Source organism: Zonotrichia leucophrys, chromosome 1A (assembly GCF_028769735.1).
Source record: "Zonotrichia leucophrys gambelii isolate GWCS_2022_RI chromosome 1A, RI_Zleu_2.0, whole genome shotgun sequence".
In the NCBI taxonomy this organism is placed as follows: domain Eukaryota; kingdom Metazoa; phylum Chordata; class Aves; order Passeriformes; family Passerellidae; genus Zonotrichia; species Zonotrichia leucophrys.
In genome coordinates, this window is record NC_088170.1 from 5163832 (window position 1) to 5181584 (window position 17753).

Sequence of the window (17753 nt, forward strand, 5' to 3'; positions counted from 1 at the left end):
CTCTCAGCTCCCTGCTTTGTCCAGGCAAAGCCAAAAAGCATGTTGGTCATTCTTTATAGGGCTGTGAAATGAATTAGACATCTTCAAGAGTTAGAACAGGTGAAGACCATGCTGAACTGACCTAGGCAGAAGGAGATTTGGAGACTGTTTTGCCACCCCCTTTCCCTACCCAAAACCACTCATGAAAACTTTGTCCCTCACTTCGTCAGGATGTGATTCTCTTTATCCAGGTCCAGGATTAAATTTCTATGCAAATATTTGCAGATGTTTTATGAAAAGTCCTAGTGAAATGGAGATTTTTGAACACTCCCTGCCAGCTCTAGGGCAGGGTTATACATCCTCCTTTGGAATCAGTGCAAAATTATCTCGTACATTTATGTTCACTGGTACTTTTTCATTCACATTTATTTAACTCTCTCAAAGATTTTGGCTTTCATCATTTCCTGTTAGGAAGTATTCCAGAGTCCTGCAAGTTACACTGCCCAGAAGTCTTCTATATTTCAGGAAAATTTTCCATCCTTTATAGAGACCATTTTTTTTCAGTGGCTGGCTGAACTGTTCCCATGCTAAGCCACAGTCAGCATTAATTCCAACAAACCAAATGCTCACAGCCACTGCTGAAATGGGGCCATTTCCTACTGAAGACACCTCTCTGTTTCCTCTGAATGGTTGTCGTGCTAGATCTTGTCCCTACATTTTTTTCCTCTCTATTCCTGGTGTTTGTAACTCCCATGGACCTGTTGATGGCTTTGCTTTTCTTCTCCTGAGCATTACTAACATCTGCATTTGAAATATTTGCACACTTTTCAGCTATTATGATTGTTCCTGTTGACTCTTCTATCATTTCTGGTGCCCAAGTACCAGGGCTTCACTGAATTATGAAACTGTTTCCCTGTTGCTTTGCACAGAGCAGCTATTCTCTGCAGTAGGATATTTCTGAACAGGGAGCCCCCAATCTTCTTTCTGCTGTCCCTTCAATTTTGTTCTCCCTCCCACAACTGCACTGGAGCTGCCGCCCTCAATTCTGTGTTTCTTAGCTATTTTTTCCAGTTGCCATTTTTTCACATGAAACCCACTTCTCCTTTCCATCCAGCCTTTCTAATTTTAAGGGCTGTTGAGACACTTTTTTCAGTATGCAGAGAAATGTTCTGTTTTGTCTTACAGATAGATCCCCGTATAGAAGGGCTGCTAAGGCAGAGTCTGTTCCTCCTATTAGATTTTCTTCCCTCCATGGCCTCTTGTTTACTGTTTCTTTCTGTTTACAGTTCTGCAGCTGGTTCTCCCTCTATATCTTATTTAAGCTCACTTTAACTGATTTTTTTGAATAAAAGTTCATGAGAAGCTGTTTCAAGTACTTTATATAAACCCAAATATATTGAATGACCTTTATTTCCTTCATCCATTACCTTTGTTATTCCATCAGAAAAGTAATCAAGGTCTTAGAGCAAGATCTCTTCTTTGTGGGTCTAGATTGCTTCTTTTGCCAGCTTAACCCCTTTGTGCACCCTCAATAACACTCTTCTGAGTCATCCAATGCTATCTTTTAGTTCAATATTTTAGAGACATCCTTCTGCTCCCCTACCCAGAGAAAAAAGAAGGTAACAAAAAGTAGCCTTGGTAAAGAGATATTATTTGTTCAATTCTGCAGCTCTGGAAGCCCTGTGAAGCACAACAGGGGACTGAGGCTGAGTCTGTGACAATTTTACTATTATCAGAATACACATGGAGTGGAAACCAGAAATGAAGCTTAGTAATTCCCACTTGTACTCTGCTAGCTGATGAAGCAGAGCAGCTTTGAAACAAAGAAAGTGCTGACAGAGCCTTGAAACAAATAGAATGAGGCACCCAGACTGTGGAGAGGAGACCTGAGTGAAGGGGATAGAAATGATTGTGTCAGCCATATAAATGTCAATACTCCACATTGATTTCAGGAGAGTATCGAGAACAGAGTGAGATAGAGAGGAAAAAACAAGGAGAAAATACAGGAGGCAGTTGTTAGGGAGTTCTAGGGGCAGAAATGCCTTCTCTTACAGCTTGAGTTCAGAAGCACTGTGACTGTGAAAGCAAAAGAGAGAGGACATGGTGGAAGTTGTGGCAAACCTCTGGTAATGGCAACAGCCAGGCCTGGATGCCTCCAGTCTGGAATCCCCATGTTCCCAGAGTGCAGGGGATGGCAGGGGATGACTCCCTTGAGCCCTGCTATGCAGCAAAGTCCTAAAGTCCTGCCTCATCATCCTCAGCCCCACTTGGCTCAGGGGTGGCTCTGCTTCTTTTCCATGCCATGGGTAAGGGGTGGTACCTCCAGCTGTCTTGGGGCTGCCTGAGCACTCACCAGAAGAGGGGAAAAAAGGAGGAGCAGAACAAGCCCTGCTAAAGGAAAGGGTATCAGGGTAGTGGGCAGGTCTTTTCCATGCCTCCCTGCCTCCATCATCAGATCAGACAGGAAGAAAAGGGAGGGTTAATGCCTTTTGTACCACCCACCGCCACCAAAACACCACCAGGTGATATTCTCTGGGGGTACCACAGCCCTTTGGGAGATCTTGCACATTAAGAGAAATAACTTCATGGGAAGGGTTATTTTAAATTGGAATGGACCGCCCAGGGAGGTGGTGGAGTCACCATCCCTGGAGGTGTTCAGGAGAGGCCTGGACGTCGCACTCAGTGCTGTGGTCTGCTTGACAAGGTGGTGATAACTCAAAGGATGGGCTCGGTGATCTCAGAGCTCTTTTCCAACCTCAATGATTCTGTGATTCTGTGTGGTCTTGGCCCAGCAGAAGACCCTGTTGTTCAGCAGTACAGTTGCAATGCATGAGAGGGGTGGGAAAAGGGGCTAAGCCACGTGCCACCTCCTCACCTACCAACATCCTGAATGCCCATCAGCACACCTAATGATATCCCCCATCCCTGTCAGCACAGTGAGCACAAACTTGGTGCACTGTGGAGCTGGAGCCCTCTGTGCCTCACTCCCCTTCCAGGGCTGCTCAGCTCAAGCAGATTAGAGCAGGCATGGCTTTCCCTGGGGAACACTGAGTTTTTTGTGTTCCCTCCCCTGTCTCCCACACACATCCTCTCACCTCGTTCTCAGACTGGGTCTAGGATTTTAAACATATTAGGGTTCATATACTGGCATAAGGCTTGGATAGAAACTTTCCAGAAACTTTTCTCCTTTGGAAAAGCGTTCCACTGAAATCAACACTTTCCTACAGGAAAAGGCCAGTCTGGCAAACAGATGAAGTTCTGAGGCAGCTTTCAATAATCTGAAATGTCTTCAGTTGAAATGTCAGTCTGAAAAAAATATTTGCGTGCGAATCAAAATGGCTTGGATTCGAAACACCACTTTTTTTCCAAATTGAAAATGTAAATTTTTTTTAAACTGATTTTTTTTTAACAAAATTGGAATATGCTAATGTTTTGTCCCACTTTGGTGTGAAAGCAAATGTCAGGAATATCAGCATTTCCCACAGGAGTGGGGGGACTTGGCCCTGGTTGCACACCCACGCAGAGGATAGGTTTGCCATTCTGCCTCTCCTTCAACTCCACTCCTCCTTCCTATCTGCCCCTGAGCCCCCCTCCAGCTGGAGATGATGATGATGATGATGTGCAAAGCTGTCAGGGCTGCTATGTCTAGCAGAAGAGCAGCAGGGCCCCAGCACATGTGCTTGGAGGGGGCGAGAGGGAGGGCAGCTTCCCCCCAGCCCTTCCTGCAGCCAGTGCAGGAGCCCTAGAACAAAGAAAGGTTTATCTGCAGCCCTTGTTGGAAAGATAGAGTGGCTGCCTGGATCCTGGAAGTCTCAAGGTGCTGGATATGCTGAATACTGCACATTCATGCCAGCCCCAGCAGGGTGAGAGGTGTTGGCTTTGCTCAGCCTTGGGGACATTATCCCAGGCCCCCATCACCACTATGCCCTTGCTCTGTCAGAGGGTCTCTCTTACTCATTCATTCTCTTATTTCAGAAACGAGTTCTCTTCCTCACCAATGATTATTTCTTCACGGACATCAGTGGCACACCCTTCAGGTGAGCAAGGACTTGTGGCACCAATGCAGTGTATCAGAAGTCTGAGCAGCAGATCAGTTCCTTCTCTTCATAAATCTTACTACAAGACATGAGTAGAGCAGTAGGAATAAATGACTTCTTTGTTCCTGTTGCCATTAAAATATTATTTGGGGTCAATTCAAAAGGAATATTATGATTTACCTGAAATTCAGTCTGACAGCTATACCTTAGGTAAAGCATGTTGTTTTATTTCAGAGAAATGAGACAGCTTAAATTTTCATTTCCACTGAATATGGTTTATGGTACTGGTGTATGGCTTTAAAAAAACCTCAACATTGTTATACACTGAAAATTATAAAACAGCAAATAACAAATGAAGGAAATTGTGAGGGGGAGGGGAGGGAGGGGGGTGTTGGTTTTTTTCCCCCAGCTGAAATGGTTTGAAACTGGCAGATTTGAGAAATGTTATCATTGACCTGAACCTACAGTGTTGGCCGAAAAAATTGTCACCAGCAATGCCTCATAACTCTGCAGACAGTTCCTTAGCCCCCTGTGCTGAAATCGGATCTCACTTAATCCTCTTCCGATGATGTTCTTTTCTTTAATAGCTGTGGAGGGAGTTAATGTCATTAAGGGTTGTAACTGCAGGCAATGGCACCTCTCCTTGCTGACAAGCCCTCTGTTTTCCCTCTTGCCTGCAGCCTGGGTGTTGTGCTGTCCAGGGGGCACGGGGAGTACATCCTGCTGGGGAACACTTCCGTGGAAGAAGGTAGGTGAATCTGAAAGGGACAGGGGAGCTACCCTGAACGTCACCAGTTCTCCTTCAGAGCCTCTGTGTGTCTGTCTGCTTCCTCACTGAATACTCCATGTTCTCTCTGGTTTCAGGTTTGCATGACCTGCTCCAGCCAGACCTGTCTTTAGCAAACGAATGGTAAGTGGAGGAAATCCTGTCAGCGAGACAGGACTTTGTCATGGTGTTTGGGCAAAGTTCCCAGCAATCTGGTTTGAGTTCACCACCCTCTGTGCCTAGGGAAAAAGCGGTGCTGTTCAGGGGCTGTACCTGCAAAGACCTGATTGTCTCCAGGCAATTGACTTTTCCCTCTTCCTTTGGGAGATCCCACCAAGACCTGGCACATTCCTCTCCGAAGAAACAGCTGAGATTTATCCTCAGTCTGCTGTGCTCACACTTACTTTGTTCCTCCTCGCATTGCTCAGAATTGTCTCACAAAACCTACACTATGTCAGACCTGTTAGGCAATTTTGTTGCAAGCTTGGTGAGAGATTGAAATGCTTTTTTAAATCCTAGTTTATTTTTGGTTGGCATCCTTCTGAACTGTGCCTAGACCTAACTTCTAGTGAACATGGAGGTGATTTATGACCCTTATTTCAATAGCAAGCAGAACTTACAGTTTTGCTTGGTTTGGATATGAAACAGGGTGAAGCACGGCACTTTCCATTTATTGCTGTGAGGTTTGGGGTTTTCATGAACCCAACATTCAGTCCCACTCAGTCACATGAACCCAGGCTGTATCAAAGCCAAAATAACTATATTCAAGCAGCCCTGCACCCCTCCTCACCTCTCATTACGCTGTCAAGTTTCACAAGCAGCACATTTGAGACACAAACAGCGACTTCTCCTTCTTCTACTCCTGACTTCAGGTGTCAGCTTACCACACTTTACATATTCATTTCTCTTGGACTTTCCTCATAAATCACTCCTTTCAGCCCCTTTATGACTTTTAATTCTCTCTTATAACCCCTTCCTCTCCCTTGTCCTGACAATGGAGCAGTCAAAATTGGAAGCTGGATTAAAAGACTGGTTTCTTTTATAGCACAGAGCATTTCTAATACATCCTTTCACCTTTGCCAAACTGTGTCCTGAGGCTCCTGCAGTTCTGTCCCCGTGGGACAGCTTTTGTTGTCACCATATCTCACTGCAAGACCATTCCTCATTGCACACTTTGTTCCTCTGTCTCTTACTTTTTCTGCTCCTAGTCTGGTCTCATGTTGCACATGACCCTCTGCTTTTCAGGTCTCTCCATCACACTGTCATTGTCTACACAGGCACATGTACACATCTTACACAACATAACACAGGAAACTGCTGGCAGGATTTGGAACAGCTCAGTTGTGTTGTGAGCTGATGCTGGAGAGCACAGCAGCCCTGCTGAGCACAGCAGGCAGGTTAATTGGTGTTTGGTTTAGTGGCAGGGTTTGACTTACAGCCACACTGTTAGCTTTAGAGTGGGCACAACATGCAACAATGTAAAAGTAAAGACTTTGCAGACCAAGGTTTCTTGCTGACTTTCTATTCACAGTTATCATCCAGGAGCCTTTGTTTGACTGTGGTTTCTCTTTGCCCTTTTGGGTTTGTTCTCCCCTTCCCACCAGGATTTACTGCATCACCGACATTGATCCCGACCACCGGAAGCTCAGCCAGCTGGAGGCTGTGATCCGTTTCCTCACTGGAGAGGAGCCTGACCTGGAATGTGAGTCCCAGGCACTGAAAGTGCCCTGCTGGGGTCTTCCTGTACCCATCACAAGGGAGAGGGGACTGTGACAACTGATTGGTCTCAGGCTGAGCCCCTGTGGCACTTCTTACACAGGCAGGACTGAACTCAAGGCCAGATCAATTCACAAGTGGAAATGAGCTGAGGATCCACCTCCTTGTCTCCATCAGAGGATTTTTTTCCATTTCAAAGCTGACACATAACTCAGCCTTATTGGAGGTCTCAGCACAGGAAATACTGGAAAGTGGAAGGCTTGAATGGAGCTTGGCAGGGGCTGCACTCCAGGTTTAAGACAGACTGACTGACTGGCCTAGAGGGGACAATGGCAGGAGAAGCCAGGAAAAGTGCTGAGACAACTCAGTTTCCCAGGGACACCAGGCATCATCCTCCAAGGGCTCACGGTGCCCTCTGGAGAGATGAGGTTTTTTCAGAACAAGGATTTTTAATTTTGTTTTCCAAACACAACAGGTAACTGATCCAAGAGAAGAAAAATGGTTACAGGATTATTATCTTTCCTGCTCCCCCTGCTGCTCATCCCTTGCACCAGGTCCCATTCTCCTGCAGCTGATACAGCACCACTGAAGAGTGGGATCTCTATGGGGGCAGAGATGGCCAGCTGTGCATGGGAATTCCTTACAGCAATTTGGTTTTAGGATGTCCTTCAGCCCCCTTAGTTGTGCCAAGTACAAGCTTTTGTATGTAAGGCTGCACCTCAGAGGCACAAACCTTTGGCACAAGGATGGGAATCTCATAAAAGCAAAATCAACTGTAATCCACTAATCCTTCCTCTCTTGCACAGTGTGAGCAGAGCCCTCCTGGCTGTCCTTGGAGCCGGCTGGAAAGAGGAGATGTATGCTTTGAAGAGGCCAGGGAGGAGGAAAGTTTCAGGAGAGCTGACTTGGAGAAAAATGCAGGCTTGGAAGTGCTGTGGAGGAAAAACAAATATGATTTGAACACATGAATCCTAGACGTGGGGGGCCTCAAGAGGGAAATATCTCATGGTGGGCTCTGATTTTGAAGCTTGAATAACAACAGCTATGGAGAGAAGGATCCTGAAATCTATGGCAAAGAAATTTGGGAGAGCTTGAGCTAAAACATTAAGGGACACCTGGAACATCAACCCAGAAGGTTTCAGTGCCAGAAACACTGAAATGGTGCGGTGACTCCATCTAAAACAGCACTGAAAGGAACATTTCTGGGACATGATGGTCACCATGTTCTCACAGATTAATGCAAGTAGGGCAATACAGAAACAAAGCAGGTCAAATAAATGGAGTTCTAGGGCATGTCATTTAGCACATGACAATACCTTGAACTTTCCTAATCACTTCTTAGCTCCAGTGCAAAGTGGATTAGACTGGTAACCTGCACTGTCTTGAGCATCTGGTGAAAACCAGGACAGGAAAATGTTTTGTGACTCACAGGAAGGAAGGAGGGCAAACAGAGAAGCCAGTGAGCAAAGGGACAGAGTAGAGACCATAAAAAAGTCTCTAGTGGTTTTGAGGGAAGCCACATGAGTGGAAGGTTTTGGCTGATATCCTCTCTGTAGGATACCCAGAGGAAAGGTCAAGGCAGGGATTTGAGGCAAAGGCTGTGGACAGCCTGCTCAATGAAGGAGTCAAGTGACAATCTCATGAATAACTTCATTTGAAAGCCTCTCACTTGCCCACACTTGTTTGGGCACCACACTTCCACAGAGTTTGCAGGGGAACTGGTCTGATGATTATGGACATTACAAATAAATTATTCACAGAAAGGGTGATCAGTTTTGGCAACAGCTGCCCAGGGAGGTGGTGCAGTCACCATCCCTGGAGTTGTTTAAAGACTGGATATGGCACTCAGTGCTGTGGTTTGGTTGACACGGTGATGTTGGGTCATAGGTTGGACTTGATGATCTCAGAGGTCTTTTCCAACCTCATTGGTTCTGTAATTCTGTGATCTTGGCTGTAACATCTGCTCCTGTGTTTTCCACCACCCAGGGTGGTGGAACATCTTAGACATCTTAGACATCTTCTCTGCCCTGTAATGGGAGGCCTCTTTTTTGTGCCCCATTGATCCACTGTGCTGGACAGGCAGATGATCCTTACCAAGGGAGTCCCTAAAACATCTAGAGGAAAACATGTCTTTCTCTCCTAATTTTTGTTGTTCTTTTTTCTCCTTAGGTGATGAGGAGTTGGTCCAGGAAGTGCTGTTTGATGCAGTGGTCACTGCCCCCATGGAGGCCTACTGGACAACACTGGCCCTCAACATGTCCTTGTAAGTGTAGGAGTCATAAATATGGATAGAAAACTGCTCTGGGTTTATGCAGTGCCTGAAGTAGTCACAAACTTCTGCACAGCATACAAGAAACTGTAGAAATAGCTCAAAAAGCTGATAGAAATAGCTCAATAGTTTTAGAAATAGCTTGAAAAGTGTCTCTTAGGAGTAAACTCCAGGAAGCTGGGCCTCCCTGGGAGAGTCTTTAGTATGGTGAGGGTTTTTCTAGTGGAGAAAAGAGAGTTTGGTAATGTCTGTATTGGTGGTTGAACCTCAGGAAGATAGTGGACAGACTTGTTTCGGTGAAAACTTTGTATTTTATTATTTCCAGTGAGGCACCTGTTGCTTGTGGTGTCTTGTATCACGTCGCACAGATCTTCTTTCAGCAGACAATGTGCTGTTAGTGATATACATGGCCACTGGACTCCTGTTTCAGTTCCTTGTATCCCTACAAAAACAGAAGCTGAGCCAGTGACAATCCTGCTAGGACACACAGTTACCAGCACAGCTGTTAAATAGCTACACCAACACACCCTCTTTAGTCACATTCTGCCACTTTGGCCATTCCCTGCATCCCTGATCCAGCCATTCTCCTTCTGCAGTTCCTCTCCTGCACTTCAGCCTTGTGAGTAGCCTGGAGCAGAGCTAGCAGGGGCAGAGGAGCTTATGGCCTACTTAAAAGAGAATGAAATAAGCAGACTTCAAAGGTTTAAATCTGAGCACAAGTCTTAAACCTGCCAGTTGTCCCCTGTTGTCATGAGCAGGGAGGAGCCACTGTCACTCCTGGTGTAAATGGGTTATATTGCAAATGAACTTGGGACCAGCTCTCCAGATGTCAGAAAGTTTGAAAGGCCCTCACCCTGGGTCATGGCTGTTCTTGTGAGAACTGTTTGCTCCTGCTTGTGTATTTCTGTCCCACAGGGATACTGAGGCAGGCATTGAGATGGCGTTTCTGGGCACTCGGGCTGGGCTCATGAGAAGTGCCCTGTATGTGGGCTCTGAGAAGATTTCCAACAAGTAAGTGCCTAAGCTGCATTGCAGGGTTTCTGTCTGTGTCTCTGAAGAGCCAGCATGAAATCACCACCAGCCTTAGAAATGCTTTTGGGGAGACAGAATGGAAAGGAGCAACACCTTGATGGCATTAATGCTGATTCACAGAATCAGAGTAGGGGGCCTTTGTCTTCCTCTGGTCCTTTTGAGTTTTTCTTAAAATACTGTCCCAGAGTGCATTCATTTGAATGAAACCCTTCAACCATTCCCTGACTTCAGTCAGCTGACACAGAAAATGCCCACAGTCATTCCATATCCCCAGGATCATTTTGCAGTGCAAAGGCTCTGCACTCCAGTGCCCCAGCAACATTCCAGCTTGGCTGTATTTGATCTTTCTGTCTCAATTCCTCTCCCAGATTGATGCTGCTCTGCCTCTCACACTGCCCACATGGCAGCAGCATCCCAATGCCTTGCAGTGAGGCGTTAAGCGATGTGACTGACATCTGTCACATCCCATTCACTGCCTTGTCCTCTCCCTCAAGGCAGGAGGATGTGTGCACTGAAGGGTTTTGACAGGGAAAGGGTAGTTTGCATTCTGTTGCATTTTGGAAATGTGTGCTGCTGTAGGAAAGGACAGGTCACAGAGGCACACCAGCAGATGGAACAGAAAGGGACCATGTGGGTAGTGGTCATTTGCTTCTCAGCAGCTGTTTCACTGTCCCCAAGTTCCCCAAACATGAGTCCTACCCTCCAGCTCTGCTGTGCCTGAAAGGTGACACTCTTCATGTGTTTGAAGCAGTCTGAACAACTCAGAGTAGTCAGTCTCTGGCAACAAGGGAGAAATGCTGTGTGCTGCAGGAGGTTAATGTGATAATTCCCACTGCTCATCAGGAACAGCATTCAGTGGTTCAAACAGTCACAGTCACCACACTGCAGAGACAGACCCCCACATATCTCACAGGAGGAGCTTCTGGAATCCCCTGAAAGGAAGGAATCCTAAATGAGAAATTATGATGTCAAAATACACAGCAAAACAAGAGTCTGAAAACAAAGGGATTTGCCAGGCAAGCTGTATGAACCTCCAGGGAAACAAATGACCTGATTTTATGAGGTCTCACTTGAGCACCCACTGCCTGTCTTGTCATGCTCCTAGGACACATCCTCTTGCCTTCACAAGCATCTCTTTGCTCAAGCACTTCAGTTCCTGCCTCTCTGGGAATCACAGAATCATAGAATTTGTTAAGGGATGGACCTTTAAGGTGACCTGTTCCCAACCCACTCTGTCATGGGGAGGGACACCTCCCATGGATTAAGTTGCTTAAGGCATTATCCAACCTGGCCTTGAACACTGCCAGGGCTGGGGCATCCACAACCTCCTTCAGCAACCTGTTCCAGCTTCTCACCAGCCTCACCTTAAAAGATTTCTTCCCAGTATCTTATCTAAATTTCCCCTTTTTCAGTCTGTACCCATTTCTCTTTGTCCTATCACTACGGTTCCTAACAGAGTCACTCTCCATCTTCCCAGTAGCCCCCCATCACATACTGGAAGGTTGCTATGAGGTCTCTGCTCTGAGCATCTCCTGATGAGATGAGGATTTACCCACAGTTGCATAACGTTATGTTTGGGGTGGATGGTTTGTTTTGTAGAAGACTGCCTAATCCTCTTCCTTCACCTGCTCCCCATCCCCTGCGGTAACTAATGGCCACAACCACCTGTGCTTCCCTCGCCCACCCGCTCCCCCGGCACTGCGGCGCTGCTCGCGGGGTGTCGTTCCTGGTATATCTTCCGTGCTGCCCGTTTCCCTCCGGCCCTGCCCGGCCCTCAGAGCCCGGGGCCGGCCCGGCCCCACCGCCCGCCCGGGGCCGCCGCCGCGGGCCTGGCCCGGGCCAACAGCGGCACCTGGCGGCGGCCGCGGGAGGCGCGGCGGGCGCGGCCGCTCTCAGGAGCGAGGGGGAGCCCGGCCCTGCCCCGGGGGAACAGCGGGGGACAGCGGCGACCCCGCCGGCCCTCGCCCGTAGAAAAACCCCGGATGGAGAGGTTCGGGCGATGCGCCCTGCCGCAGGTGTCCCACTGTGTTGCCCTGAGGAGGGCTCCGTGAGCAGCGTGTTCTCTCCCGGCAGGAAATTCCTGACACAGAAGGACAAGGAAAGCATCTTCACCATGGACCACTTCCCTCTGTGGTATCGCAGGGCGGCCGAGCATCCCCCCGGCAGCTTCATCTACAGCATTGTCTCAGAGGATGAATCAGGTAATCCCAATTTAAACACAGAGCAGACAGAGGGAAAGAGAATAAAACCTCTTTTCGCACCTCACATCCCACATGGCGCCCATCCCGATACCTTTATCACTGCCTCCCGCCTAGTGGGAAGTGCTGGGACCTGCCCTCGTGGTGTTACCTTCACACCAGTGAGGGGCACAGAGCTCATGGCCAAGATGCTGAAAGATGGAGCTACAAGGTGTGGGGAAGGCAGTCAGGAATGAGCAATGCAGGGCTGCAGAGGAGGAGAAGGATGGAAATGGAAATGCAGGGCTGGATGGAAAGGTGTAGAGAGGCGGGAGCTGGGGGAACACAAGGTACTTTTGGGGCTGGAATACACACAAAACGTGAGAAGGGAACAGGAGAGGTATTGCAGAAGGAATGAGACACATGGATGTGGCCAGGTTTGGGAGGGAACAACATCAGCCCTGCTGGGTGACAATAACAGCTGGCACTGGTGAGGGACCAGCAAACAGTCAGGAAGTCCAAGTTCAGAGGGTGTCATTTTTTCCATCACCACTTTCCATGACAGGAAAGGATGGGTTTGTTATGGAAGATGGTGGAGGAAAAGGGTGGAGAGGAAGCATTGGTGTCCCACACAGCAAAGTTCAAACACTAGAGGAAGGCAAGGAGTGGCTTTTCAATATCTCTTGCTTAAGGTGTTAGTTCCTGTATATTCCTGTAAATATGCAGGGCCAGCCAGGACCTTCTCAAAGGCTGGAAGAGAGCAAAACAGCCTAAAAACAAACAAGCAAAACAAAATATTCATGTGAGACTCCTCCACACAAGGCAAAGAGCCCCTTTGTGCTCTTCCCTGGCCCCCAGCTCTCCGTCTCTGTCACAGAGCTCAGCACTGTAGCTGTTAAAGCTTTTTGTGGCACAGTGGTGGGAGTCTGGTGGGTGGGAAAGCAAGTAGCAAAGAGAAGAAACCAGCCTGGGAGGCAAGAGATGAACCAGGATGTATAGGGAAAGGAATGGAAAGAGAAAATACTCAAAACCTACAAAAGCCTCTTTCTCCCCAACACCCTTATATCTCACTTAAAAAGCAAGTGTGGAGAGAGGGGGAGAGATGGCAGGAGGGACCTTTCACTCCCCTGCAAGCCGTGGATCTGCTCTTTGGGATAGAGTGTGGGTTGGAAAACCAGGCAGTGACATCCAGTGGGCCTTCCTAGGGCAGCCATTACCCAGGCCACAGTGTCACTGCTGGCTAAACACTGGCCTTGTGGCTTGCTGTGGCTTTCTCAGAAATCACAGCTGGTTTTGGATAAAGACCAAAGACAAGTAGCTGGCAGTAGTTCTTTGTTTTACATGGCCATGGGTCAGAAGTTTTAATGAAGTCCAGAACCCCACTCACCTGGAAACCTGGTGCCTGCAGGCACCTTGTAAGAAGTAACACTTGGCCCTGAAGACCTTGTGCCCTAAATTGTAAAGGAGATTATTAGTCTTTAGGGATGAGCAGCTGGGCTCAGAGAGACTGCCTGGGAAGGGCCAGGAGATAATTCCCAGTCTTCTGAGACAGTGGTTTACTACAAAGCAGAGTCCAGGCCCTTCCTTGACATCTGATGAAGCAGGGCTGTCCCACATTTTAGCCAAAATAGGCCACCCAGTTTCTTATTAAATTCTATCAGCTGCTGAAGTCCCCTTTTCATGTTTTCCACAAGTCCCCTGCTGTGGCAGGAGGTTTTCATGGCAGATGGGCTTCTAATCACCTAAGAAGGAAAAGCTCTCTGTTGGGGAGCAAACCAGCAGGAAGTGAGTGCAGGTCATCAGATTCATTTTTGCACAGCACCTCCTTCCAGTGTCCAGAAGTCTCAGGAATGAAAGGACAGCAGGGAAGCCTCTGCATGTCAAGTAGCACTGATCTTGCAACCCAGATTTTCATGTGTTAGGTGGGATTTTTTTCCTAGAGATTCTAAGTATATTTTGCTTCTTTATCCCATCCTTGAACAAGACATTTGAGGTTCACCATTGTCCTGGTTTGGTGAAAATTTGGGAGAAAACCTCCAAAGGGGTTTCCTCTTGAAAGAAAATTCAAGTGGCCCCTCCCACAGCTGGTTCCAGAAAAAATATTTCTTTGGAGAAAAGTGACAAAAACAGGCAAATTTTAATTTAACAGGCAAAGCAGCTCACTCAGTCTCTGTCAGTCCCTCCAGTGCTGGAAATGCCACGGCCCAGGCCCGGCCCGGTGCCCACAGCTGGAGCTGCCCTCGCTCTGCCGGGTTTGAACAGGTCCAAGAAAATGAAAAACCACAGTCCAGGGAACTTCTCTGTCTCAGCTAGCTAAAAACTAACTAGAAGCAAAGGAGAGCCCTGTCCTGCTGTCTGTCCATGCTGCAATAACAGTCCAGGAGCAGGAATGTGGAGGAGTGCATGCAGCCCCCAAACTCCACACTTCTTCTCTCCCCTCTTTGTCCTTGGAACCAGTCTCAAAGGTCCAAAAGCTGTTATCCAGCATATACAGAGCAGACAGCTGGGGATCCAAGCATGATGTAGCCAGCCCAGGACAACCATAAAGGCAGGTCATGCTCAAGGTGTGTGAGCTGAGTGTTTATTTCACAAAGCTTTTACTGCTTTTGACACACTTTAGCAGGTTAATCTGGCTTTGATCAAAAAATAAATACAAAATAGTGTGAGCCTCCAGCTGAACTGTGGTAGGCAATGAATTACTCTGGACACACCTAAACTGATGAAGGCAGACATGGAAAGCAGTAACAAATGCTGGAGTTGTGGGGAAGGAAAGAATCCCTGACTCATCTGTCTAAGGAAGAGATTTGCACAGAGCATGCAAGGAGGGACCCAGGTGCAGACTGCATCGATCAGACTGGCCTTCAAACTGTCCCCTGGCAGTTCCCAAAGAGGTGCCCCAGCTGAAGCTAATCTAATCACTTAAAAAAATACATAGAAATGGAATCTGCCACATGGAAAATTGTAGGCTGGAACAACTGCCCTGACGAGGAGAGATGGAGTTCAGTTGCTTGAGCCTAGCCAGCCATGTGATTTTAAATGCCCCATGGGAGCTCAAGAGATCTGCACAGGGCTGGCAGATGTGTCACAGGACCTACAGGATGCTTAAAGCAGCAGCTCAAGGATAATTGGGAGACCCTGGGGCATAAGAGAGTTTAGGCAACAAAGTCCCAGAAGGCTTTGTTTCTAAAATGGAGTGTGCTCTGGAAGCTGCTGTGTCTGCAGTTTCTAGTGCTGGCCTGGCTTGGGTAAGACTTAGGCATAAGCCTAAGTCTTTGGTGTGCAGGTGTTGTCAGAATTACCTGTCCTGCTCCTCCTCTGTCTACAGGGTTTAGATGGTGCAGTGAGCAGAACAGCTCTCTGGCCTGAGAGAAACTCTACATGCCCAAAATCAAGGAGGCCAATCCTCTCCATTTTATTACAGAATCATGGAACATTTTGGGCTGAAAGGGACCTTATAGGTCACTTAGTTCCACACCTCTTGCCATGGTCAGGGATGTCTTCCCTGAGACCAGGTTGCTCAAACCTCCCCCCATCCAGCCTTGGACACTTTCTTTATGTTGAGGATGCCACTTTTATCATGAGCCATAAAGAAGAGAAAAATAAAATCTGCTCATAGCCCATTAGGCTGCTTTTGTGTCTTGAAAGATGCAGCCCTCAAAATTCTGGGATGTTTCAGAGTTGAGGAATACCTGCACAATGTCCTGGATGGGAAAATGTGGGGGCAAGCTGGTTTTGCTGCATTTTATTCCTCTCTGGGGGTGAGCTAACCAAGCCTGCTGTATTTGTGTCTTGACAGAGGGGGGTGGCCTGCCAAAAGTGGTGACAGTGAGCACGGCTGTGTCTGTGTCTGTGGATGGGAAGATGGGAATTGCTGCAGGTAGGACATTTCTCTTTTTATCTTGAATGAAATGGCTGCATCTTGCACTGAGTGTGGGAGCTGAGAGCTGTTAGCTTGTCATTCAAGGGAAGTGACAGGAGCCACAATAGCTTGTGGTACTGAGAACTAGGCTCAACAGAGAATAATGGAGCAGGTACTGAATGGCTGACAGGCTTCTGGAAGGGAAATGGGCTGCTTGAATGGAAGCTTCCCATCTCCAGTGCTGGTGAATTTGTGGGTTGAGACTCCAATGGTGACCTGGATTGAGACTCCTTCTCTGGAGCAGGAGTAGGTTGGGAAGTCTGTGCAGGTTTAAAACTTTGCAAAAAACACTTTTGGTTTTGGAACAGCTTCATGTTTGTGCGTCCCCACTATTATCTCAAATGAAAAATAACTTCTGCTAGTGAAATGAGTATGTTGCTAGAACTCCAACTCAGAACTATAGAGTGCCAAACTTATTGCTGATCTGAGCTTTAAACTCCTTTTTGCAGACCTTCACTAGGCTGAATCTTCTTTTGGAAAATTCATGTAGCACGTTATTTCCAACAGAACCCCAAAGCTTTTTCATATTTAGCATTTTCTGTACTAACTGTTTCAGCCTTAGAAGCAAAACAGAGCAGGCATTTACCAAAACAAACCATTACCAGTAACCCTGGCACCATATCCAATTTAACCACTCAGCATAGGAGTACTGGGGTAAGAGAAGGTGTAGCTCCATGGAAATTGTTTTAGACCTAGAAATAGTGACTAAAGGAAGAGGCTGATGGAACAGGTAAAGGAGTTACTATATGCTGTGATGCAAAGCTTGTTGGGAAAGAATGGTTAGTGCTAATGGAGCCTTAGATGGTGAAAGGAATGACTGACAGAATGGACACCAAACAACAGCTTTGTTACAGGGTCACCCTGTAGAGAGAAGGACATACAGCAGATACCTTCAGATCACAGTCTGAAGTCATTGCTTTTGCCTAGGCTGGGTAGGAGACAGGGAATGTTCTTCAATACTGCTAGTCAGTAAAACTATAGCAAATTAATTTCATGTGATGAAGCATTCCTTAGTTTACAGGATTTCAGTAGTTCTAGCTGACAGTGATACTCCTTAGTTATCACCTGGGCATTGAGAAAGTACTCATAAGGAAGTGTTATGAAACAGAACATTTCACTCTTATGCCCAAAGCCAGAAAATTTTTATGAAGTCTGCCCAGAGGCACCTGTGAACAGAGATGGTTTCAGCAAGGTTCACATTAATAGGTGCTTGGATGATAGAAGCTGCTCCCAAAACTGATACCAGCTGACACTGTTGTACCCAGCAGAAAATGAAAGAGCATTGAAACAGCACTAAGGGCCTCTGTACAGCACTGAAACATTTTTCTAGGCATTATTTTGAGAGGAGAAAATAACATTTTTTTAAAAGAAGCTTGTTTTTCATGATCTTTTTCCTTCCCTTTCCTGACCTGTGGGTTAGAGCAGAGGCACACAAGCAGTTTATCTGTGCTGTGGTTCAAGCCCAGCTGGAAATGAAGCACCACACAGCCTCTCACCCCTCCACCCTGGTGGACGGGGGAGGAGAGTCAAAGTAAAACTTTCAGTTTGAGATAAGAACAGTTTAATAATAGAAAATTAAGTAAAATACAATGATAATGGTAGATGATGATGATAAAAATAATAATAAAAAGGGAAAAACAAGCAATGCAAGATACATTTTCTCACCACCCACTGATCCATGACAGACTTCTCTTCCCAAACCCAGACTGGTCTATCTCTAGCAGTTTCTATCATCCCTCTTCTGGGTAACTCCCCCCATTTCTCTAGTGGGCATGATGTTCTGTGGTGTAGAATGTCCCTTTGGTCAGTTCAGATCACCTGTCCAAGCTATGGTCCCTTCCATTTTCCTTTGTTCAGT

General features: G+C 47.0%; 1 protein-coding gene across 1 annotated transcript in view; it reads left to right on the plus strand.

The window, feature by feature from the left end:
- CACNA2D4 (calcium voltage-gated channel auxiliary subunit alpha2delta 4) overlaps positions 1-17753 on the plus strand; it is a 119628-nt gene that overhangs the window by 39670 nt on the left and 62205 nt on the right. Inside the window, exons 19-26 of the mRNA XM_064736022.1 lie at positions 3955-4016; positions 4697-4764; positions 4881-4926; positions 6387-6484; positions 8668-8761; positions 9683-9778; positions 11873-12000; positions 15773-15853. Of these exons, the coding sequence (XP_064592092.1) occupies positions 3955-4016; positions 4697-4764; positions 4881-4926; positions 6387-6484; positions 8668-8761; positions 9683-9778; positions 11873-12000; positions 15773-15853 (673 nt within the window). The remainder of the gene's footprint in view (positions 1-3954; positions 4017-4696; positions 4765-4880; positions 4927-6386; positions 6485-8667; positions 8762-9682; positions 9779-11872; positions 12001-15772; positions 15854-17753) is intronic.